At 66.2% G+C, this 21760-nt stretch overlaps 15 protein-coding genes across 15 annotated transcripts; 9 read left to right on the plus strand and 6 right to left on the minus strand.

Moving 5' to 3' along the window:
* Position 1: 1 nt before the first annotated feature.
* Positions 2-1411, plus strand: MICPUN_61174 (predicted protein; the record flags this gene model as incomplete). The annotated part of the gene is made up of 1 exon (XM_002504160.1): positions 2-1411. One exon carries the CDS (start codon positions 2-4, stop codon positions 1409-1411), a length of 1410 nt encoding a protein of 469 aa, XP_002504206.1.
* A 112-nt stretch (positions 1412-1523) lies between these two features.
* MICPUN_61175 (predicted protein) lies at positions 1524-2902 on the minus strand (the record flags this gene model as incomplete). The annotated part of the gene is made up of 2 exons (XM_002504471.1): positions 1524-2644; positions 2776-2902. The coding sequence occupies 2 exons, from the start codon at positions 2900-2902 to the stop codon at positions 1524-1526; spliced, it is 1248 nt and encodes a 415-aa protein (XP_002504517.1).
* Positions 2903-3416: 514 nt separating this feature from the next.
* MICPUN_76997 (predicted protein) lies at positions 3417-3906 on the plus strand (the record flags this gene model as incomplete). The annotated part of the gene is made up of 2 exons (XM_002504161.1): positions 3417-3556; positions 3732-3906. Coding segments are annotated over 2 exons (315 nt in total), but the record flags the coding sequence as incomplete, so codon positions are not given.
* Positions 3907-4114: 208 nt separating this feature from the next.
* MICPUN_61177 (histone deacetylase) lies at positions 4115-5407 on the plus strand (the record flags this gene model as incomplete). Its single annotated transcript, XM_002504162.1, has 1 exon — positions 4115-5407. One exon carries the CDS (start codon positions 4115-4117, stop codon positions 5405-5407), a length of 1293 nt encoding a protein of 430 aa, XP_002504208.1.
* Positions 5408-5454: 47 nt separating this feature from the next.
* MICPUN_50499 (predicted protein) lies at positions 5455-7176 on the minus strand (the record flags this gene model as incomplete). The annotated part of the gene is made up of 1 exon (XM_002504472.1): positions 5455-7176. The coding sequence occupies one exon, from the start codon at positions 7174-7176 to the stop codon at positions 5503-5505; it is 1674 nt and encodes a 557-aa protein (XP_002504518.1). The 3' UTR covers positions 5455-5502.
* Positions 7177-7287: 111 nt separating this feature from the next.
* MICPUN_61179 (predicted protein) lies at positions 7288-8241 on the plus strand (the record flags this gene model as incomplete). Its single annotated transcript, XM_002504163.1, has 1 exon — positions 7288-8241. One exon carries the CDS (start codon positions 7288-7290, stop codon positions 8239-8241), a length of 954 nt encoding a protein of 317 aa, XP_002504209.1.
* A 101-nt stretch (positions 8242-8342) lies between these two features.
* Positions 8343-9572, minus strand: MICPUN_102201 (Drug/Metabolite transporter superfamily; the record flags this gene model as incomplete). Its single annotated transcript, XM_002504473.1, has 1 exon — positions 8343-9572. One exon carries the CDS (start codon positions 9570-9572, stop codon positions 8343-8345), a length of 1230 nt encoding a protein of 409 aa, XP_002504519.1.
* Positions 9573-10112: 540 nt separating this feature from the next.
* MICPUN_70458 (predicted protein) lies at positions 10113-10790 on the plus strand (the record flags this gene model as incomplete). The annotated part of the gene is made up of 1 exon (XM_002504164.1): positions 10113-10790. A coding segment is annotated over one exon (678 nt), but the record flags the coding sequence as incomplete, so codon positions are not given.
* A 659-nt stretch (positions 10791-11449) lies between these two features.
* MICPUN_61182 (predicted protein) lies at positions 11450-12523 on the minus strand (the record flags this gene model as incomplete). The annotated part of the gene is made up of 1 exon (XM_002504474.1): positions 11450-12523. One exon carries the CDS (start codon positions 12521-12523, stop codon positions 11450-11452), a length of 1074 nt encoding a protein of 357 aa, XP_002504520.1.
* Positions 12524-12639: 116 nt separating this feature from the next.
* On the plus strand, positions 12640-13482 carry MICPUN_61183 (predicted protein; the record flags this gene model as incomplete). Its single annotated transcript, XM_002504165.1, has 2 exons — positions 12640-13204; positions 13343-13482. 2 exons carry the CDS (start codon positions 12640-12642, stop codon positions 13480-13482), a joined length of 705 nt encoding a protein of 234 aa, XP_002504211.1.
* Positions 13483-13574: 92 nt separating this feature from the next.
* On the plus strand, positions 13575-14378 carry MICPUN_95021 (predicted protein). Its single transcript, XM_002504166.1, has 2 exons — positions 13575-13951; positions 14138-14378. The coding sequence occupies exons 1-2, from the start codon at positions 13634-13636 to the stop codon at positions 14294-14296; spliced, it is 477 nt and encodes a 158-aa protein (XP_002504212.1). The 5' UTR covers positions 13575-13633; the 3' UTR covers positions 14297-14378.
* Positions 14355-15518, minus strand: MICPUN_102205 (predicted protein; the record flags this gene model as incomplete). The annotated part of the gene is made up of 1 exon (XM_002504475.1): positions 14355-15518. One exon carries the CDS (start codon positions 15516-15518, stop codon positions 14355-14357), a length of 1164 nt encoding a protein of 387 aa, XP_002504521.1.
* Positions 15519-15687: 169 nt separating this feature from the next.
* Positions 15688-16752, plus strand: XAB1 (predicted protein; the record flags this gene model as incomplete). The annotated part of the gene is made up of 1 exon (XM_002504167.1): positions 15688-16752. The coding sequence occupies one exon, from the start codon at positions 15688-15690 to the stop codon at positions 16750-16752; it is 1065 nt and encodes a 354-aa protein (XP_002504213.1).
* Positions 16753-17028: 276 nt separating this feature from the next.
* TMPP (predicted protein) lies at positions 17029-18327 on the plus strand (the record flags this gene model as incomplete). Its single annotated transcript, XM_002504168.1, has 1 exon — positions 17029-18327. One exon carries the CDS (start codon positions 17029-17031, stop codon positions 18325-18327), a length of 1299 nt encoding a protein of 432 aa, XP_002504214.1.
* A 78-nt stretch (positions 18328-18405) lies between these two features.
* MICPUN_61188 (predicted protein) lies at positions 18406-21441 on the minus strand (the record flags this gene model as incomplete). Its single annotated transcript, XM_002504476.1, has 2 exons — positions 18406-21197; positions 21372-21441. 2 exons carry the CDS (start codon positions 21439-21441, stop codon positions 18406-18408), a joined length of 2862 nt encoding a protein of 953 aa, XP_002504522.1.
* Between the last annotated feature and the right edge of the window lie 319 nt (positions 21442-21760).

Raw genomic sequence — 21760 nt, forward strand, 5'->3', positions numbered from 1 at the left:
GATGACGTCCGGCATGGTGTTCGGCTGGGGAGGCCTGAGAGACGTATGGCGCATCCCGGCCTACGTCCGCGAGGTCAACGCCGATCCAAGAGAGCTTCGCGCGCTCGAGGACCTCCAAAGGACACGTTCCCGCCCCGAGTTCAATCCCTCGCACGTCAGCGCCATGACCTCGCTCGGGTTCTGGTACTACTACCTCGTCGGCGCCCTCGCGTCGTGGATCCTACCCGCGCCCGCGATGCCACTCGCGTACGCGTGCGCCGCGTGGGCGATGGGCACCGCCGGTTGGGCCGTCATGAGCTGCGGCCGCAGGGTCGCGTGCCGTTACTGGATCACGACGGGATCAACCGTCGTCGCCGCGGTAGCCGCGTCGTACGTCCCGTCGATGCCGACGGTCCTCGCCGCGCAGGCCGTCTGCGCCGTCGCCGCGACGACCACGCGTCGCTGGCGCCGGGACGGCGTGTTCGGAAAGGAAGACAGGCCCATAACCTTCCGCGCGGCGTCGCTGGTCCTTTTGGCGCTGCTCGCGCTCGCCGCGCTCAGCGGCGTCGCGATGTACAAATGGGCGATCGACCTGGACGTGTACTCGCCCGATCCGGAGACTGGGGAGTGGAGGATGGACGGCGAGGAGTTCGCGTTCAGGCTCAGACGCGGCGTGCACAGCACGTGGACCAAACGCGGGTTCGCCGGCTTCGGCGACCTCGATCACTTCAACTCCGGGATCACCGCCGCCGAGGCCAGGGCGCTTCTGTCGCTCGACCGCGGCGCCTCCGCCGAGGACGTCAGGGCGGCGTTCCGTCGCGAGTCGCTCAGGTGGCACCCGGATAAGTACCGCGGCGATGATCCCGAGGGCGCGCGAGAGATGCAACACAAACTGGCGATGGCGAGAGACGCGTTGCTCCCGGGGCGGGTCGCGTTTGACGAAGATTTGGCGCCGTTTGTTCGGTACACGGAGTATACAGAGGTGGAGGTTCCGGACGAGCGCGAGGGGTGGGGGGAAAGTGGCGAGGGCGCTCGGACCCGCGAGCCCGAGCCCGCACGCGAGCCCGAGCCCACACCCGAGCCCGAGCCCGAGCCCGAGCCCGAGAAGGTCAAGTACTATCGCGAGGAGGAGCCCGACGACGACGACGGCGGCGAGTACGACCCCAAGATGCTGGAGGAGGAACTCCGGCGGGCGTTCGCCACGTACGACAGGGACGAGGACGGTAAGATGGCGCGCGGCGAGTTCAGGTTCGCCATGTCCAAAGCCGGGCTGCGATACACCAACGACGAGTTTGAAAAAGTCTGGTCCACGGAATTCAACGGAAAGCCGAGTTTGGACTTTGACGACTTTGCGCGGTTCGTCGCGAAGCACGACGTCGAGCCGCCCGCTGGCCCGGAACATGCGGGAGGGCACGACGCGACCGAGCTGTGAGCGTGCGTGCGACATGACCAGACGTCGTGTCATGTTTTGTATAAAGAATCGCGCGTAAGTAAGTAAGTAAGTCTCGTGTACTCCCGTCGCCCCCCTATTCGAGGTCGACGTCTCAGCGGAGCTCCACGCCGAGCTTGGACACCATGTCCTCGCGCACCTTTTCCTGAAGCGCGTTGATCTCATCATCCGTCAACGACCTCTCCATGCTCCTGTACACGATCCTGTAGCAGTTGGACGTGAGTCCCTTCTTCGGGTTCGTGAACTCGTCGATCAGCTTCACCTCCTCGACCAGCGAACCCGCCACGTCGCGGACAACCTCGCAGAGGTTGTTCTCGGTGAACGTGTCACCCTCCTTGGGCAGCCAGAAGGAGACGTCCTTGAGGCACGGCGGGTACTTGGAGTACGGCTTGAACTTCTGCATGTCCACGCCGCCAGCCTTGAACATGCCCTCCTTGAACTGCTTCGAGAAACGCTTATCGTCGGACCAGAAGAGGCGGATATCCGGGATGTCGAAGAGGACCATCGCGAGCCTCTCCAGACCGAGGCCAAACGCCCACGCGCGCTTATCCCCCAGCCCAGCCTCCTCCAGGATCTTCATCTCGGTGACGCCGCAACCGAGCACCTCCAGCCACTCGCCCTTGAAGAAGATCTCGAGCTCGAACGACGGCTCGGTGAAGGGGAAGTACGCGTCCACCCAGCGCATCTCCACGTCGCCGAAGAGGTGCCTGGCCAAACCCTCGAGGCAATCCTTCAGCTCCTCCGCGGCGAGGTCGACGGACTCCTTCCCCGCCTCCTCCCACTCCTGCGGCTCGAACACGCGGAAGCCCTCCATCTGGTGAAACACCGGGAAGTGCGTGGCGTCGATGCTGTCGCGGCGGTACACGTCACCCGTGACCAAAAACTTCCGGGCACCCTCCTTGAGCATCTCGAGCTGATGCGCCGAGGTGTGGCAGCGGAGCACGGTGTCGTTATCGACGTAGTAGGTATCGTTCTGGGACCTGGACACGTGGTCGGGGGGCACGAGGACGCTGTCGAAGTTGGCGTACGTGGACACGACGGGGTAGAGGTCGTCGTAGGAGGTGAACACGTCCTTGCCGTACTTCTCGTCAAAGTAGGACTCGATGACGGACTTGATGATGCCGAGAGGGTGATCGGGGCGCTTGTGAAGGTTGGTGCCGATCTTCTCGAAGATGTGGTCCGTGACGTTGTTGAATGGATCCGACGTGATGACGTCTGCGGGGTCGAGTGGGGCGGGAACGCGTCAGAGATTGGCGCGCATTGGGGTGAGGCTGGGTCGGGGCGAAAGGATAAGGGGGTCGCTTTTTTTTCTCAGGGATTTATCGCGGGGCCGGCGCCGGGCGTACCTTCGCGCTTGACCACGACGGGCGCGGGGGTGGAGACCGCCGCGCGGACGACCATAGAGCGGGAGCTCTGAGTGGCGACACGCGCGCGCGCGGGCGCCGCGGCGCGGAGACCGAGGCTGGAAGCCATCCTGTTCGGGGCACCGAAGGACGAGGAGGTGAGCGCGAGCGGCCGACATTGAGGCGAGAGGGTGAAAAGGGTTCCGTCGGGAGGGCGAGTCGAGTCGCCCGCCGGGGATCATCTCGGACGCGCGAGAGCGGATTGGCGTGGGCCGGGCCACTCACCTGAGGGCAGACATCGCCATTGTCCGTGAGTTCGTCGTCGGATGGGCCGACGGCGCGTGAGCGGAGTGACGCAGGCGACGTGGCCTTCTCTGTTCCGAGCGAGAACTGGCCGTCCAGTGACGACCGACCAGTCCAACTTTTTTGAGCACCTTCGCGCCCCGTCGCCCCCTTCCTCCACAGTCTGGACAGCGCAGAGAGGAACTCAGTGGGCGATGGCGCAACCCAAGACGACGCTCTACGTGGGTGAGTAACCCGTCGACCGCTTGTGCGCCCAGGAACCCGCCCACGCCGATCCAAGATCGTCACGCCCAGCCGCTCGCCAACGTCTAACCTCATCTCGATCCTTCCATTCTCGCGCAGGCGGCCTCGAGGAGCAGGTCACCACGGCTATTTTGCACGCGGCGTTCATCCCGTTCGGTCCGATCAAGGACGTCGACATCCCGATGGACCATCAGACGCAGGCACACCGGGGGTTCGGCTTCGTCACCTTTGAGGAAACGTGCGTGCACCCTCCTTCTCCAACCCTACAACTCCGTTTCTTCCATTTTGCATTCTTTTGGCAGCCAAACGTTTGCGTCGACGCCCCACCCCGACCGCCCGACCGCATCCCCGACACGCGCCGCACGCTGACCCGACACGCCCCCCCCCTCATCCCCGCCCAATCGTCACCACAGCGAGGACGCGGCGGAGGCGATGGACAACATGCACAACGCCGAGCTGTACGGTAAAGTTCTGCGGTGCAACTACGCGCAGCCTCGCGCCATCAAGGGAGGAAACCAGGGGTGGAGCATGCAGCCGGTGTGGGCGGATGCGGACAAGTACAAGGAGGACGTGGAGGAGGCCAAGAAAGAGGAGGGCGGGGGCATGGCGGCGGCGGAGAAGGAGAACGCGGATGTGGACTGGGACTAGAGGTAGCATAGAGTGAAAATAGAGCCCCTCACAGCTTGATCGAGTGCGGTTTGCGGCTCGTTTTTCCCGCTCGTCATTAATTTAGGGTACGGCAGAGCGTCGGACGCCAGTGCGGGTCCCAGCGGCGCACCCTAGGGAGTGATCCGCCATGGCTCCCTCGAAGGACCGCATCTGCTACTTCTACGACTCGGATGTGGGCACGAGCTACTACGGGAACAACCACCCGATGAAGCCGCACCGACTCGCGATGACCCACCATCTGGTGCTGTCCTATGACCTGCACCGGCGGATGGAGGTGTACCGCCCTCGGCGCTCCTACCCGGTCGAGATGACCCAGTACCACGCCGAGGATTACGTCGAGTTCCTTTCGCGCATCACGCCGGACACCGCGAGTGAGCACATGCAGAGCATGCAGCGGTTCAACCTCGGCGAGGATTGCCCGATCTTCGACGGGCTCTTCGACTTTTGCAAGCTGTACACCGGCGGGAGCATCGACGGCGCCGTGCGCCTGAACCACGGGATGAGCGACATCGCGATCAACTGGAGCGGCGGGTTGCACCACGCGAAGAAGGCGGAGGCTTCGGGGTTCTGCTACATCAACGATCTCGTCCTCGCGATCCTCGAGCTCCTCAAGCATCACGCCCGAGTCGTGTACATAGACATCGACATTCACCACGGAGACGGAGTGGAGGAAGCCTTCTACATGACCGACAGGGTCATGTGCGTCTCGTTCCACAAGTACGGCGACTTGTTCTTCCCGGGAACCGGCGGCTTGAACGACATAGGCAAGAACGCGGGCAAGTACTACTCCGTCAACGTGCCGCTGAGGGACGGCATCCACGACGACGGGTTTCAGGACATCTTCCAGACGGTGATGCAGAAGGTCATGGACGTGTACAGGCCGGGCGCGATCGTGCTGCAGTGCGGCGCGGACTCGTTGGCCGCGGATAGGCTCGGGTGCTTCAACCTGTCCCTGGACGGCCACGCCGACTGCGTCAAGTTCATGAAGAAGTTTGGCGTGCCGCTGCTCGTCACCGGGGGTGGCGGATACACGAAATCCAACGTGAGCCGGTGCTGGACCAACGAGACGGCTGTGCTGTTGGACCGCAAGCTGCCCAAGGACATCCCGGAGCACGACTTCTACTACGAGTACTACGCGGACCAGGACTACAAGCTCAAGGTTGAGCCCACGAACTACATCGAGAATCTGAACAACAAGACGTATGTGCACGAGGTGAAGAAGGAGGTTATGGAGAATTTGCGAGCCATCGAGCACGCGCCCGGGGTGGCGATGCACGAGGTGCCGCCGGACTCGATGATACCGGAGTTCGACGAGGACGATTTGAACTACGACGAGAGGTACGGGGGGCAGTTCGGTCTCGACAAGATCGTCGACAGGGACGACGAGTACTACGACGGGGACAAGGACCAAGATCGCTGACGCCAATCGCTGACGTCAATCGGGGAAAGAAAGCGCCAACGTAGCTCCACCTAGTCCTACATTCTTCAATCGAAACCTAGCCAACTAGCAGCGAACTACTTCCCCAGCGCGGCGAGCACGTCGGACGCCAACTTGCGAACGCTCGCCGACTCTCCGTTCGTCCCGTCCGCCGTCTCCGCCAAAACCGCGAGACCGTTTTTAGCCTTGAGCACCGACCAGCGCAGCGCGCTCGTCGGCGGCCGGACCAACGCGAACGCCTCCAACGCCCGCAGCGCGCACGCCCTCGCGCCGTCGTCGCCCTTCCGTTGCCGTCGCCTTATCCTCCCGGCCGCGGAGGCGTCGGGAGCCCCCGCGACCTCCTCCTCCGCGGCCCACCCGGACACACCCGGACACACTTCCGAAGCCCCGAGCAGCCGAAGCAGCGCCCCCGCCGCGCCGAGCGAAGCGACGAACCGACGCGTCGGCTCGTCCCCTTCCCGCGCCACCTCGCGAAGCATCCCGCACGCGAAACACGCCGCCTGGGAGTCGCCCGAACGAAGCCCGCCCACCACCGCCGCCTCAAGCGCGAGTCGAAGCGACAGCGGGTCCAGTCGGCCGCGTCGGTTTTCCGTAACTTTCAGAGAGTTTGCGGCGAGGACGGCGAGCGCGCCGACGGCGTACCTGTGCGCCACGCGGTCCTTCTGCGCCAACGCGCGGGCGCGGCACCACTCCAACCCCCCGTCCGTCGCGATGAACGCCTCGCGTCCGACGGAGGAGCTCGAGACGAGGTTATACGCGAACGCCGCGACGTTGCGAGTAGTCTCCGAGCGGCGCGCCTTTGCGTCTTTTTCCCCGTCGGCGATGAGCTGTCGGCGACCGATGACCCGCGCCGTGAGGGCGCCGAGCCGACGCCGGATCGCGCCCAGCGCGCCGCCGCGAGTGCGTCCCGCGCGGACGACAGCGGCGGGCACGTCCGCGCGGATGAGCGCGGCGTGCGCCGTCGGATCGCCCGCGAGCTCCGCGGCGAGCCGAGTCGCGTGGACGACGCCAGCTGTGCCGGGAACATCCGCCAGCTGTGCAGACGACGACGACGACGCGCCCTTCCCCGCGGTTCTCCGCCGGGGTTCCCATCGGGTGAGGTCCATCGCGGCGGCGAGCGCGACGAGGGCGCCGGGCGACGCGCAGATGGCCTCGCGCACCGCCGGTTCCTTCGCCAGGTCCGCGAGGCATCGGATCGCGTCGGCGGTGGACGCGGGTCCGACGGTGTCGTGGCGCTTGTCGTCGTCGTCGTCGTCGATCGCGACGACGGCGCCGCGCTCGAGGCACCGGATGAGCGCGTCGACCACCTCCGGGACGGCGACGATGGCGTCGTGGTGGTCTAAGAAGAGGGTGACCCTCGCGAGGATGCGGAGCGCCCTCGCGCGTCTCCGCTCGACGTCGACAGATCCGACGTCGTCGGAATCGGCGCCCACGACGTCCGCCGCGAGTCGCCTCAGCGTCGCCGGGTCGACGGAGACGTTCTCGCCGAATGCCGTCTGCTGCTGCGCGGCGTCGTCGTCCATCGAGGCGACGCCGACTGCCGCGGCGACGATGGACGACGCCGCGAAGCCCATCGAGAGGACCACCGCCGCGCTGGATCTCGCGGTCGGGGTGCCCACCGGCCCGACGCCACCGGCTCCGCGGATCGCCGGCCGCGATGCGCCGCCGGCTGACGGCGGAGGCGCACGAGCGCCCCGCGCCGCCCGGGCGCGTAACCCGAGGTCCCTGACCAGCCGTCCCACCCGGCGCATCGCACGAGTGGCTTGGCACCGAGACGTTGGCGAGTCATGACCTTCAGATTTCCCCCACGCCGTGCCAGAGTCAATTTGTCGGGCGCTGCACTCCTCGGCGCGCGGGGAGGGATGCCGTCGATTTGGCGACCGAACGTGAGAGTGTCCCTCGACGAGAACGGTGAAGTTGAGGACGCGGAAAAGGGGGGAGAGGAGTTGGCGAAGAAGGGGACGAAGCGGAAGGGAGCCCCTTACACGAAGGGGCCGTGCGAGCACGGGGTGAAGCCTCGGTCGCGGTGCAAGGTGTGCGGCGCTTGTCCCCACGGGAAGCAGCGCTCTCGATGCAAGGAGTGCGGTGGGTCTGGAATCTGCGAGCACGGTCGTGTGCGCTCTCTGTGCAAGGAGTGCGGTGGGTCTAGAATCTGCGAGCACGGTCGTCGGCGCTATGAGTGCAAGGCGTGCGGCGGGTCTCAAATCTGCGAGCACGGTCGTGAGCGCTGTAGGTGCAAGGAGTGCGGTGGGGGCTCAATTTGCGAGCACGGTCGTCAGCGCTATCGGTGCAAGGAGTGCGGTGGGTCATCAATCTGCGAGCACGGTCGTCAGCGCTATCGGTGCAAGGAGTGCGGTGGGTCTCAAATCTGCAAGCACGGTCGTGAGCGCTCTAAGTGCAAGGAGTGTGGTGGCTCTCAAATCTGCGAGCACGGTCGTGAGCGCTGTAGGTGCAAGGAGTGCGGTGGGGGCTCAATTTGCGAGCACGGTCGTCAGCGCTCTCAGTGCAAGGAGTGCGGCGGGTCTGCAATCTGCGAGCACGGTCGTCATCGCTCTTACTGCAAGGAGTGCGGTGGGTCTGCTTTCTGCGAGCACGGTCGTCAGCGCTCTCAGTGCAAGGAGTGCGGTGGGTCTCAAATCTGCGAGCACGGTCGTATACGCTCTAAGTGCAAGGAGTGCGGTGGTGGCTCAATCTGCGAGCATGGTCGTATGCGCTCTCAGTGCAGGGAGTGTGGTGGGGGTTCAATCTGCGAGCACGGTCGTCGGCGCTCTCGGTGCAAGGAGTGCGGTGGGCCTAGAATCTCCACTCCGCCGTGAGTGCTGAATCTCCGCGGCGTCTCGGCTTCCGGATCTGACGTGCTCACCGCATCATGATTGTAAACGCGTAAATGAATAAAGCGCGCTTCTCCTAATACCTCCTAGGCTATGATGTGGTCCCAAAAGAACATCGGGATCACCCCGACGACCGCCAAGACGCTTCCACCGACCGCCCTGGCGCTGACCTCTTCCCCTTTGATCAGGTACCCCAGCGGCAACGCGTAGATGGGCCCTACGCACATCAAGGTGCTGAACACCGCCAGGCTGGGAACCTTGAACAGCGCGAAGTTCCCCAACCCCGGCGCCAAAAACGTCGTGAACATGATCCCCACGAGCACCTGTCCCCACTGAGAGCGAGTCAGATCCGGAAGCCGAAACGCGTTGCTCCCGCCGGGCTTTACCCCGTGCCAACCCCGAGCCCGCCTCCGCCCGCCGTCCTCGACGTCGTCAAAGTCCGGCTCGTTCTCTCGCCGCCTCCGCATCGCCGCGTGAATGCGCGGCTGCGCGTACGCGCGAAACACCGCGCCGAGCGCCAGCGCTAACGCCGCGAACCCGAAGCGAACCACGTTGATCTCCCACGTGTTCAGACCCACGCCGTGCTCCTTTGTAAGAACGGTTCCCCACGTATCAAACGCCACGTTCAACGCCGCGGCGACGTACCCCCACCTCATCCTGCTGTCGCGCAGCGCGCTCGAGGCGACCGCTTCCGTCGTGGACGCGGCCGTCACGGCCGTTACGCCCGTTACGTCGTCTCGACCGCTCCTGGGCGAGTCGGCTGGGAGAAGCTCGGAGCCGTCGTCCGCGGCGACGTCGGATAGCTCCACCGTACCCGGTGACTCACCGCCCGGTGACTCACCACGCCCGTCCGTTCGCTCCTTCGCGTCGCCCTCGCGTTCCAGCGCGACGGTCAGGACGCCCGCGAGGGTGATGCACATGCCCAGGACGGTGGCGTAGCCGATCCCCTCGAACAGCAGCAGGTGCGCGAAGATCAGCGCGATGAAGGGTTTCAGTATGTCGATCAGTATGACCCGTCTGGCGCCCAGCACGGAGAGCGAGTGGAGCCAGAGGTTGTCCCCGATGACGATCCCGACGAATGACGACACGATGAGCCAGAAGACTGCGACGTCGTCGGCGCCGCCGAGCCACGTCGCGCCCCTGGTGCACAGACCCATGAAGACGAAGCCCAGAGAACCGACGCTGCATTTCACGAGGTTGAGCGTGTACGCGTCGCCCGTCCAGACCTTGTTCCAGATGAACAGACCGAGCGCGCCGAGGAGCGGGGTGAACGCCGCGGCTGTCACGCCGATCGCCTCCGTCTGCGAGGACACCATGAGCGCGTCGCCGAGGCCCGATGCGCGGAAACGTCGACGGTCTTCCGATCCGTCGTGCCCGCGGCGAAGACGAAGCGCGTACCGAACGCGTGCGGCGGCCCGCGGATGCCGCGACGCCGGGCTTCGACGCGCGAGGCGGTCCCGACCGGACGACGGGAGGAGCGCGTGCGGATGTGCGACGACGCCGACGCGCGCGTACATGCGGCGGACGCGCGCTCGTTTGTGCGAGTAACACGTCGTCCAAGAGGCGTCCGATGAAAGTTGGTTTCGTTCGCTAACAACGGCGAAGCACTCCCGATGGCGCCGCGCGAGGGTCGGCGAGAGCCGACGCCGCGCGGATCCCGACAGTCCCCGACGAGGATCTCGAAGAGGCGGGTGCGCGTCGCGTCCGAGTACGCCCCCGACGGGTCGCGCTCGCGCACTTGGTCCATACCGAGGGGCGCCGAGTTGAGCGATGAGAACATCTCGAGCGCGGACGATGCCGGGGACGGGTCGGCTTTCCGTGCGCCGGCGTCCACGCTTACGCGATGGTTCGCGCGCATGTTCCTTCCGGAGGACTACCCAAACTCCGTCAGCGACGATTACGCGGCGTTTCAGGCTTGGGACACCGCGCAGGGTCTCTCCTCTTACGTCCGGGGATCGTTAACGACCAAGGCTCTGTTGGAGGGCGTCGGCGTAGGAGCCACCGGCGCCACCGCGGCGAGCGCGGCGGCGCAGTTCATCGCGCGGGACATGTGCGGCATGGTCGGCGGGCTCGTCTTCACGCTCGCAAAGGGACGCCACCTCGACGCGGAGGCGAAGCAGTGGCGGCTCTTCGCCGACCTCGCCAACAACGTCGGCATGGCGATGGAGCTTGCGGCGCCGCTCGCCAACGATCGCTGGTGGTTTCTCGCGTTGGCGTGCGCGGGAAGCGTGGCGAGAAGCCTCTGCGGGTGCGCCGCGGGGGCGACGCGCGCGGCGCTGACCCAACACTTCGCGCGGGCGCGGAACGCCGCGGACATCGCCGCGAAGGAGGGGTCCCAGGAGACCGCAGTCACCCTCGTCGGCATGTCGCTCGGAGTCGCGGTGACGACGTCGACGGATGGGAAAACCGCGTGGCAGTGGGCGGTGTTCGTCGCGCTCACCGTCGCGCACGTGTACTGCAACGTTCGCGCGGTGCGGAGCCTGGTGATCGACTCGCTGAACCGCGAGCGCGTCGTGCGGCTGCTCGCGAGATACGACGAGACCCTCGACGAACCCTCGGCTCGGGAATCCGGTAAAGTCTCCGCGGAAAACTCCCCGCGGGGACTCGCGAAGGACGAGGCTCTCCTCCCCGTCGGGATGAACTGGATGCTGTGGCCGTGGTACAGGTACCGCGGCGCGAGGGAGGTGCGTTCGGTGCACCTCGGCGCGCCGGTCGGTTCCGCGCCGCGCGAAGAGATGATCGATATCCTCCGGCGATTGCGCGACGACGACACCGATCCGGCTTGCACCGGTCATAAACCTCCGGGGAGAAAGTACGCGCTGGTGTCCTCCAAAAGTGCGCGCGCGCGCCGCCGCACGCGCGTGGTGTTGCGCGTGGACGCCGCGACGGAGGATCAGCTCGAGGCGTACGTGCACGCGGCGCTCGTGTCGTGCGCGATTTCATCGAGGCGAGACGAAAGTCGGATGTCGGATGTTTTAACGGTCGCGGAGGCGGACGAGTGGATGCGCCGTCACTACGACGCGTTCATCGCGACGATCGAGGGATGGGGGTGGGACACGAAGGACCGCGTGCTGCTCGCGGCGGACGGGTGGCGCGTCGCCTGGGGTGCGCGCAAGGACGAGTGACGAACGCAAAGGTACAAAGGCACAAAGGTACAAAGCTCACGGAATCGTTACAAAGGTCGCGGCTATCGTCACGCGGCGGGCTTTCTGGTTCGCTTTATGAACCTGGTCTCCGCGAGCTTCCCTTCGCCGTCGTAAACCCTGACCGACACCAGGTGCGTGTCCACGTCGCGCACGGGAGGCAGGTACGCCGCCTCCCTGTCCGGCACCAGCCATCCCGCGCTGAGCGTGACGCCGCCGAGGTCGTTCTCGCATCGCTCGCACCACACCCCGCTCGGAAGCATGACGACGTCGCCTCCATCCCCGTTAAACCCGTCCCACGCGTCGCCTTCCCACTCCGGTCCGACGTACTCGGCCTGTGTACGCGGTGGGTACTCTCCCCACTTGTTGGGCCCGCCGCACGAAGCGCAAAGCGATTTCGCGTTTGCGAAGGGTTCGTAATAAAACTCCTTCCACGCGCACACGCCGGTCACGTCCGCGTCGCGTCCCTCGATCGTCTGCTGGACCCTGACCCGCGCCCGCGACACGTCACCGTCCTTCTTGACGGTGTCGATGCCGACGCAGTGCTCCACGGTGACGGGTTCGGCGTCGTTGTCGTCGTTCGAGCGTGGAAAGTCTCCGGTGTCGGATGAGAAGGAACCGGGCGCGAGCCCGGATGCGTTTGACGCGGGCGTCACCCGGGCGAGGGGCACGGTTCGGATCTCCTCGGACTCCACCGTGCTGGCGTCCGCCTCGCACCCCTGCGTGGGCAGGAAACGCAGCTCCCTGGCGTACATCCCGTCCTCCGCCGTCACGTTCATCGCGCACTGCGACTGCCAGTCCACGAGGTCCACGCCGTACTCCTTGAACGCGGGCGGGACGACTCGGTCGGGGAGGAGCTGGGGCGCGCCCTGTGCGTCGAAGTAGACGCGGTGGCCCTCCCATTCGCCGGATGCGGCGGCGCGGAATTCGGCGTCCGGCTCCGCGGTCGCGACGGCGCGGGCGACGACGTCGGGGCGACGCGCGGATGACGGCGACGATGACCATCGGTGCCGATTGTGTTTCGGGCGGATCGGGATGGGGCGCGACGGAGAGGAGGAGGCGACGCCGCGACGGGCGGCGGGGTTCGCCGCGTTGAAAGCGACCGACGTGTGCGTTGACGCCATCGATGCGTGTCGTTTCCGGCGAGTCGCGCTCCGGGCGGACGACTCTCGTGAGCCGTGAGACGATAAGAGACCTTATCTTCTCGGGGGCGCGGATGATTTTTAATAAGGACTTGCTGATGGGGTGGCCCTCGTTCGGTGCGCCGAGGCTGCCGGTTCGACGCGCGCGCGGCCCACGAGGCTTCGAGGACGCGAATCCGAAAAAGGCTGATGGGCGGCGAAGCTGCGAGAGGGCCCGAGTCGCGCGCAGTGGTCCAGGAGGTCGTCCCCGCCACACCCGCCACACCCGCCGCGCCGGCCGTTTCGGTGAGAGTCGAACGCCGATGACGAAAACCGTTACTTGTATTTCGCTCGCGGTGCTGGCGCTGCTCGCCTCGGCCGTCGCCCCGACGCTCGCCATCGGCGGCAACCCCAGGGCGCACAGGTCCTCGTCCGTGCTCCTCGGCAACGGCATGCACGTGGACATGTCGAGAACCCCGTCGCCGCTCACCACCTCGCTCGTGTTCAGCGGCGCCGACTCGCTTCGAGGCTCGCGACACGTCCTCCGCCAGGAGCTCCAGGGCTTCCCCGATTCGGACGCCCCGCGCGGACGCCCCGAGTCGGACGAGGGCGGACCGGCGCGGCGTTCGGCCCTGGAGGTGGCCGCGGAGGGTCTCTTCGACGTGTTCGGGTTCGAGGTTGGCGGTGAGACTCGTCCCCTCGTCGGTCGCGCGACGCACAAACTCCCCTCTCGTTTGGATTTTTTTTTTGGCTGCGAGATTTGGCTGCGAGTTTCACCCCCTCGGACCCGACTGACCACGCGCCTCGTCCGCACCCGCGCAGCGTCGGCGTCGTTCGACCCCCTGTGCGAGTTCGTCAACCCGCTGCTTCCCGTGGAGGACCAGCTCGAGTGCGGCCAAGGAGTCGACGAAGACGAGGAGCCGGCGCCATACGAGGACGAGTACGGCGAGTACGAGGCGTAGGTGAGCCCTCGACGCGTGAAAGTTTTAGCCGCTGCGCCGCTGACTCAGCTTCGGAATTTCGAAGAGTGCCGAAAGCGTGACTCACTTCTCCACGCGCGCCTCCGTCCCAACGCGCCCTCGAGGTCGAGGCTCCCGCCCGTTTCCCAGCGCGATGGCGTCCCTCTGCCGCGCCTCAGTCGTCGCGAGCGCGCCCGTGCGCGCCGCGAACCGCGACCGGCGAACCCGCGCCTCCGCCGTGCCCGCACCCCGCCGACTGAAAATATCTGACGATTCGACGCGTCGCGGGGATGCGTGCGTGACTCGCGCGACGAAGGAAACGTACGCGTCTTTCGACGACATGATCGAGCGATCGCCCGTGCCCGTGCTCGTGGATTTCTACGCCACGTGGTGCGGGCCGTGCCAGATGCTCTCGCGCGACGTCTTGCCCAAAGTCGCGGGGGCCGTGGGCAAGGACAGGGTGAAGCTGGTGGTGGGTCCCCGTATGCCGTTTTCTGTCTGCGTCGTCCCTCCTCCCCCTTTCCCTCCTTTCCCTCCTCCTCCGCCTCTTTCGTCCGAGAACCAAAAACCGAAAAGACGACAGAACAGTTCCCAGCACGTCTCACGAGCAAACACCGCCTCACAAGCAAGCACGACCTGCCTCCTTCCGCCCACGCAGAAGATAAACACGGAAAAATACCCCAACATCGCCTCGAAATACAAGGTGGAGGCGCTCCCGACGATCATGCTGTTCAAGGAGGGGAAGGTGGCGGACAGGATAGAGGGCATGCCAAACGCGCCGCAGCTCATCGACAGGCTGCTCTACTTCCTCCAGTAGTTAACGAGCCAACCGTCGTTAACGAGGACTAACCCTTAGCTAGCTAGATATAATACCTCTACAGTACCTCCGGTCCCGCGAACTCGTCGAACGGCATCATCGTCCCCGCCTCTGTAATCGACGCGTCCTGCCTCCGTCGCGCCGCCCTGACCCTCGCTTCCATCGTCAAGTCGGCGTCGTCGTCGCGCGTCGCCCGCGCGTTTCTCGCGTTGGATCGAACGTCGTCGGCGCGAGCGTCCATCTCCCCAACCGCGTCCAACGCCAGCGACCTCACCGCGGCTCCCATCGCGTCGACGAGCATCTCGGGGTCCTCGAGCATCGGGAGCATAGCTCGTATCTCGCGAGATCGAGCGGCGTCGCCGAAGGACGACGACGCGGCCGTCGACTCGTTCCTCGCGGAGGACCAACCGACTGCTTTCGCCGCCGAACGTCGTTCTCGCCGAGCTCCGCCGCCCGACGACCTCGTTCGGTCGCCCCGGTTCCCCTCGTCCTCCCCCTCCCCCTCCCTCTCCCCCTCGTCCTCGTCCTCGCCGAACGCCGCCATCGCGTCGTCTCGTTCGCGCCCCGTCACGTCCACCCCGTCCAGTTTCTTGAGCCGCGGCAGCGACGCGACGAGCGCGGCGCGATAGTCCCCATCCGCCGCGCATCCGCACCCCGCGCACGATAGGAACCTCATCGACGACGGCATGGCACTCACGAGCTCGTCCAGCCGGCTCAGGTTCGGGTTTTCCGACAGGTCGAGGAGCGCCAGGTGACGGAGGGTGCCGAGCTCGGCGACGGCGCGAAGCCTGTTGCCCTGCAGCGCGAGGAAGCGAAGTCTCGGCAGCGTCTCTCCGTCCACCCCTCGCGTGGACGTCAGTCGATTGTGCTGGAGGTAGAGCGCGGTGACGTTGGCGAAGGACGCCCTGCGCACCTCGACGGACACGCCGCCGACGAACGAGGCGAGCCTGCATCGGTCCAGACGCACCTGGTCGAGCTTGGCGACGGCCCGCGCGATGGCCTCCGGCTCGGCGAGTTCGAGAAAGTCGTCGGGGAGGTTGCGTCGCGCGATCGTGGCGAGCGAGAGGGTCTCGTCGGGCGCGGCCGCCTCGCGATCGTCGAGGAGGGCCGCGACGTCCTCGGCGTCGATGCACCCGGCGTCCATCGATCCGTCTATATCTTCGTCTCCGGAGAAGGACACCGCGTCGTCTTCGCGCATCCCTGGCGCGTCACCGGCGGCCATCCGGTCGTTGGTGCCCACCCAGAATGGAGACTCGGGGCGCTTTTTAGGGCAAGCAAAATCTAATAACGAACGCCGCCACTTGACGCGCGCGCGACGCCGCGGGCACGGACGCGACCCAGGTCACCCCTCACAAAGCACTCCACGACACGATCACGGTCGACGGTGCACCATGTCCGACGCGGAGGTGGAGTGCCAGCCGTGCGACCCGGCCCCGGAAACCCAGGAGCTCCCATCCTCCGCCGCGGCGGGCCCCGGACCAATCACGGACGCGGACATGGAGAAGATGCCCTCCGTCTGCATCGTCATCGGCATGGCGGGCAGCGGCAAGACCTCGCTCATGCAGCGCATCAACGCCTACCAGCACACCAAGGGCGAGGTCCCGTACATCGTCAACCTCGACCCGGCGGTGGGTAAGCTCCCGTACGAGGCGAACATCGACATTCAGGACACGGTCAACTACAAGGAGGTGATGAAGGAGTACAACCTCGGGCCCAACGGCGGGATCCTGACCGCCGCCAACCTGTTCGCCACGCGCTTCGATCAGGTCGTCGGCCTGTGCGAGAAACGTGCCGCGGACATCGACCACGTGTTCGTGGACACCCCAGGTCAGATTGAGATCTTCACGTGGTCGGCGTCTGGCGCCATCGTCACCGAGTCGTTCGCGTCGACGTTCCCGACGTGCGTGCTGTTCGTGGTTGACACCCCGAGGGCGCAGAACCCGCAGGCGTTCATGAGCAACATGCTGCAGGCGGTGAGCATCCTGTACAAGACGCGTCTGCCGATGGTTGTGGTGTTCAACAAGATCGACGTCGTGCGGCACGAGCAGATGCTGGAGTGGATGGACGATTTCGAAAAGTTTCACGAGGTGGTGGACCAGGACAAATCGTTCGCCTCCGACCTCTCCCGCTCGCTGTCCCTGGTGCTGGACGAGTTTTATAAGACTTTGAGGCGCGCGGGCGTGAGCGCCATGAGCGGCGAGGGCATGGAGGAGCTCTTCGACGCCATCGGGCGGTGCCGGAAAGATTACCTCGCCGAGTACTGGCCGGATCTGCGGCGACGGAAGGAGAAGCTCAAGGCGGAGGACGAGAAGCGCAGGGCGGACGCGCTGGAGAGGATGCGCCGGGACCTGAAGTCGGGCGGGGAGCGCGTGGTTCTCGACATGGAGAGGCTCAAGGTGAACGAGGCGGTCCTGGCGGCGGACGAGCCGCCCGCGCCGGGCTCCGAGCTCGATTAGCGACGACGATGTACTTTTTGGTGAACTTTTTCGGACTTTTCGGACGTGTCGACTCGGGACGACGTCACAGTCACGATGAGCTCGCTCGCGCGTCACGCACCCGCGGTCGCGGCCCGTCCCCGTCTCTTCCGCCGGCCATCCCGTCCCGCCGCGGTCTTCCGCGCGGCACCCGCGGCGGATGCCGAGCAGACCCGCGAATTCGCGGTGGAGGGCGAAGCGTCGACGCCCGAGATCCTTGTCGTCGGCCTGGGTCCCGGCAACCCCGCGCAGATATCCATGGAGGCTTGGGAAGCCATCGTGGAGCCCGGCGCCCGGGTTTTCGTGCGGACGGCGCGGCATCCCACGCTCGAGGGCTTGCCCCCGCACGTCTCCCTGACCACGTTCGATCACGTGTACGAAGCGACGAAACGGCTGGAGGATGTCTACCCCGCCATCGCCGCGGAGCTCCTCGACGTGGCGAAAATCGCAGCCACGACCGCCGCCGCAACCGCCGACGACGACGGCGAGGACGATGCCGGCGACGGCGTGGACGACGGGGAGGACGACGGAATTTTCGGCGACGGCCAGGACGACGATATCTTCGCGTCCTTCGCCCTTGAGGACGGCAGCGACGTGGTGACGTCGCATCGCACGCCGCGCTCGCGTCGCATCGTCTACGCCGTCCCCGGGGATCCGTGCGTCGCTGAAAATTCCGTCGCCATCCTTCGCGAGCGCGCCAACGCCGCCGGCGTCAAGGTGACGACGTTGCCCGGGGTTTCCTTCCTCGAGCCGACGCTCGCGGCGATCGGCGTGGACGTCATGCCATCCCTTTCAATCGTCGACGCCATCGACGTGGCGAGGAGCGCGCACGCCGTCGGCGTGAACTGCGACTCGCCAACCTTGCTCTGCCAGCTCCACTCCAACGCGGTGGCGTCCGACGTGAAGCTCACTTTGATGGCGCAGTTCCCGGAAGACCACCCGTGCGTGCTGGTGCACGCCGCGGGAACGGCGGAGCAAGTGGTGGAGCGCGTGCCGCTGCACGAGATGGACAGGAGCGAGCACGTGGGCATCCTATCGAGCGCGTACTTGCCCGCGATCAACGTGGGGAGTAGTAGTGACGGCGACGACGACGGTACCCCCGGGGCGGGCGGGTTCGGAGGGGCGTCGGTGGAGGCGCTGCTGGACGCGGTGGGGCGCGTACGGGGGCTCGACGTCGACTCTGAGCCCGCGCCGCCGTCGTACATGATGGGGGAAGGCGACGCGGTCGGGGACGATGGCGACGATGGCGACGATGGCGATGGGGACGAGGAGGCTCGGTTTGTGGACGACTTCGAGGGCAGAGGTTTCCTAACCCAGGCGGACGACGTCTGGCTGTCCGCGGACCACGCGGATCCAACCGCGGTCGAGGCGTTGCGCGCGGCGGCGAATGAGGCGGTGAGGTGCGCGGAGGATGACGCGGACCCCGAGGATCGCGCGCGAGCGATGGGGCGGCTGCTGGCGCACGTGTCTCTGCACGTTTCCATGGCGAGCGAGGCTGGGGAATACGCGATGCGCGACGTGGTGAGACACGCCGTCGAAGCCGTTCGTGAGGCGTGAGGCGCGGTCGGCACGGCGAGTGCATGAATCGATTTAGCTAATCTTATTACGTACGTTGAGAGTTTTCATAAGCGTCGCTCAGTCGCTCGCGCCCTCCACCTTTGGCTTGTCGACCGGCTTCGCCTCGGATTGGGCGTCGAGCGCGTTTATCGCTTCCACCGCTCGCTGCTCCGCCCGACGAACGTCCAGAGGCGGCCTCGGCTCGTCTCCGGGCGGGGGAATCGTCGGGGCGAACGCGGGCATGGGGGGGGCGGGCTTGAACATCTTCCTCGGCCGAAGCAACTTAGCCGCGCCAACCTCGAGGCTCGCCTGAAACTTTGACATCCATTCCACGTGATCTTCAATCAGCCGTCGCTCCTTCTCCGCGGCTTTCGCCCACTCCTCCGTGCGCTTAAGGAACGTCTCGGACATGCCGCTCGTGTCGGCGAACACCGGGTGCGGCTTGGACGAATACGCGCCGGTGGCGACGGTTTTCTTCAACCTCCCGAACACGCGGTCGAGCGGGTCCTCACCGATACGGGTAGAGTAGGCCCGACGGGGGAGGTCCGCCGCGGACGGTTCCCTCGAGGCGCCGACGCGACCGCGCGGGTCGAACGCGGCCGCGGCGGACGAGTTCCGACCGGAAGCCCTCGGCGACGTCGTCGGCGATTCCCCGGGCGATCCAATCGGAGACCCGTCGTCGACGTCGGCGACGTACGATGAAGATCTTTGAAAACTTTGAAGATCTTTGAACGAGGCATCCGCCGTGAGCCTCTCCCTCGCGGCGGCGCGCGCCGCGCCCGGCGCGGGGCGAAGCCTCGCGAACACCGCCTTCGGGTCGAACTCGCTCGGATCCCACCCGACGTCCGCCATGACCGTCGACGAGAACACCGCCGCCCAATTCGCCGTGGGATACGCCGCCGACCTCGTCGCGACTCGTAGCGCTCGCGTCACCCGCATCTCCGCGGTGAACGCGGACATCGACACGTCGAGGGCGGCGCGTATGGCGCGTACCATCGCACCGCGCCGCTCGCGAAGGTCCTCGTCCATCCGTGGGTCCATGAGCGCCTTCTCGGCGGCGCGCCACTCCGAGCTTGCGCGTTGAAGCGCCTGTCTTTTAGCCCCCGCGAGGCGCTTCTGGACCTTAAGAAACTCCTCGGCTCGAGCGAGGAGCGCGTCGTCGTCGCCCGCAGCCACAGCCGCGCGCAGGGAGGAAACCGCCATCTTGCCCCCGGGGGACGCGATCGCCGGGTTCTCGTCCGGGTCGTACCTCTCGATAGTCGCCTCGTCGTCGCCTCGAAGCGACTCGAAACCACCGTCGGACTCCGAGTCCCCGTCGGAAGCAGCCGACCCGAAACTCGCGAAACTCGATGCGTCCCCGGATGATCGCCCGACGCCGCCTCCGCGCCGTCTCCTCCCACTTGAGTCCTCCCCGTACGGCTCCATCGCGAGGGCTCCATCCTCCGCCTCCCGCGTCTGCGCCCTTGACGCCTCGATTGCCGCCATCGCCTCCCGGTCCGCTTTGACCACCGCCTCTTCCGCGAGCGAGATGCGCGACCGAGCGGCGTCCTCCGCCGCCTGGGCCCTCGCCTCCGCCATCTCGATGCGCCTGACGCTCGAGGCCTCCGCGGCGGTGGCGTACATCTCCTCGATCTTCGGGTCCGTCAGGTGCTCCGTCGCTGACATGAGCGCGGCGACGCGGCTCCCGTCGTCGCGCGACTTGGCCTTGGACGTTTCCTCGGCGGCGGCGGCGATTTGTTTTTTGAGCTCCTCTCGCTCGGCGTCGAGCTTCGCTCGCAACGCCGCAATCTGCGGCTCCATCTCCGCGCGAATTTTCCCCTCCTCCTCTTCCGTGATACGCTCATTCTCGGCGTCGAGGAACCGAACGGCGCGCTCCTTCGCGTGCCTCGTTTCCTCCGCATCCGCGACGAGCGCGGCGGCGGCGGCGGATTTCGCCTTTGCGTCTGCGATTTTCTCCGTCGCTTCGCGCATCATCTCCTCAGCCTTGGCCTTACGCTCGGTCGCCTCCTTCTCGAGCGCGGTGGCCTCCACCTCCGCCTCCTCTTCGCGTCGCTTCGCCGCCTTCTTCAGTTCGATCGCCAGGCGCTCGAATTTCTCCTCCATCTCCCGCCGGATCTTCGCCTCCTCCTGGTCCAGCCGGAGTTGTTCCTTGTCTCGTTCCAATTCCCTTCGCCTGCGAGCGGCGGCGTCCTCCTTGTCCATCTCGTTCTCCCACGCCTCCCTCGCGGTGGTGAGCTTGACCTTGTACGCCTCCCTCGCGGCGTCGTCGTCGGCGTCCTCTTCCAACTTCCACACGTTCGTCGACTCGGAGCCGCCGGCGGCGGACGGCGAGTCGATCCCGCCGAACCCTCCGCGCGACCCCTCGCTTCCGCTGTCGGACTCGTCGGGGCGCATCGCCGACGCCGGCTCGCCCCCGAGCGGCCTCGCCGCGGTGATCGGTCGGCTCAACGGCGCGAGCGATCCGCCGAGGGGCGCGAGCGAGCCCAGCCTCTGCCTGTCCAGCGGGTTAGCTCCAGCCGGCCCGGCGGTGACTGGTCGGATGCCCGCGGCGGTGCCGGGCCGAACGACGCCCGCGGTGGTCGGTCGTGCGCCCGCCGCGGCGCTGGCGGGGCGCTCACGTTCGGCGGCGCGGCGCCTCTCCAGGTTCGCCTTCTCCGTCGCGTACAGGTTCTTGTAATACTCGTCGCACGGGTGGTCCCAGACGCTCTCGCCGGTTTGGAAGTTGAAGTAGTAGATGTCGCCGGTGTCTGGAGCCTTGCACGGTTTCCAGTGCTCCGGAAGCGGCGCCTTGAGCCCCTCGCGCGCGATCCACATCAAGTCTTTCTCCGTTTCGAGGTCCATGCCGAGCCATTTGGCGTAATCGATCATCTCTGCACGGGATAGAGCGGTGGATGGGGGCGCGGGCGGGGTGAGTCGGGGTCGCGATGGCGGGTGTCGTGGCATTTTTTTTTTCCTGGGGGGAAGAGACGGCACGGCGGAGGTCGCGGAAACGGGTGGGCGACTACGGGGGTTGAGTACGGGAGGTTCGGATCGGTTTTGCGCACCGTCATGAGTGGGCTCGTAGTTTTCATCGATTTCCTCCTCGAGGATCACGCTGTCGGCGGGGGTCGCCATGGTCACTGGGTGTCGCAGGAAGGCTCACGAAAGCGATTTCGTGAATCTATCGGGAGCTCCGAGACGAGTCCCGCCTCGCCTTCTCGAGGCGAGATGCGCGAATGCGGCACTCCGCGACGAGAATGTAACCTTCTCTACGGCCAACAGGCGCTGTCCGAGGTCGCGATACCGAGAGCGAACCCTTCCGCCAGCGCGCGCGTGTATGACAGAGAGGGCACCCGGGGGAAACAATTTACCAGTACCCGTGACGGCAAAATCAGCGGTGAAATCGGGCGTTACTTTCTTTTCAACAATCCGGAGGGCTCCTTCCATCAGGGGG

The sequence above is a fragment of the Micromonas commoda genome, chromosome 9 (genome assembly GCF_000090985.2).
Source record: "Micromonas commoda chromosome 9, complete sequence".
Classification (NCBI taxonomy): Eukaryota; Viridiplantae; Chlorophyta; class Mamiellophyceae; order Mamiellales; family Mamiellaceae; genus Micromonas; species Micromonas commoda.

Bases quoted from the DNA above. Each gene is read 5' to 3' on its own strand.
- MICPUN_95021 (XM_002504166.1), top strand. From the start codon at position 13,634: ATGGCGTCCCTCTGCCGCGCCTCAGTCGTCGCGAGCGCGCCCGTGCGC. The intron at 13,952-14,137 runs GTGGGTCCCCGT...CCGCCCACGCAG, and splicing joins AGGACAGGGTGAAGCTGGTG to AAGATAAACACGGAAAAATA.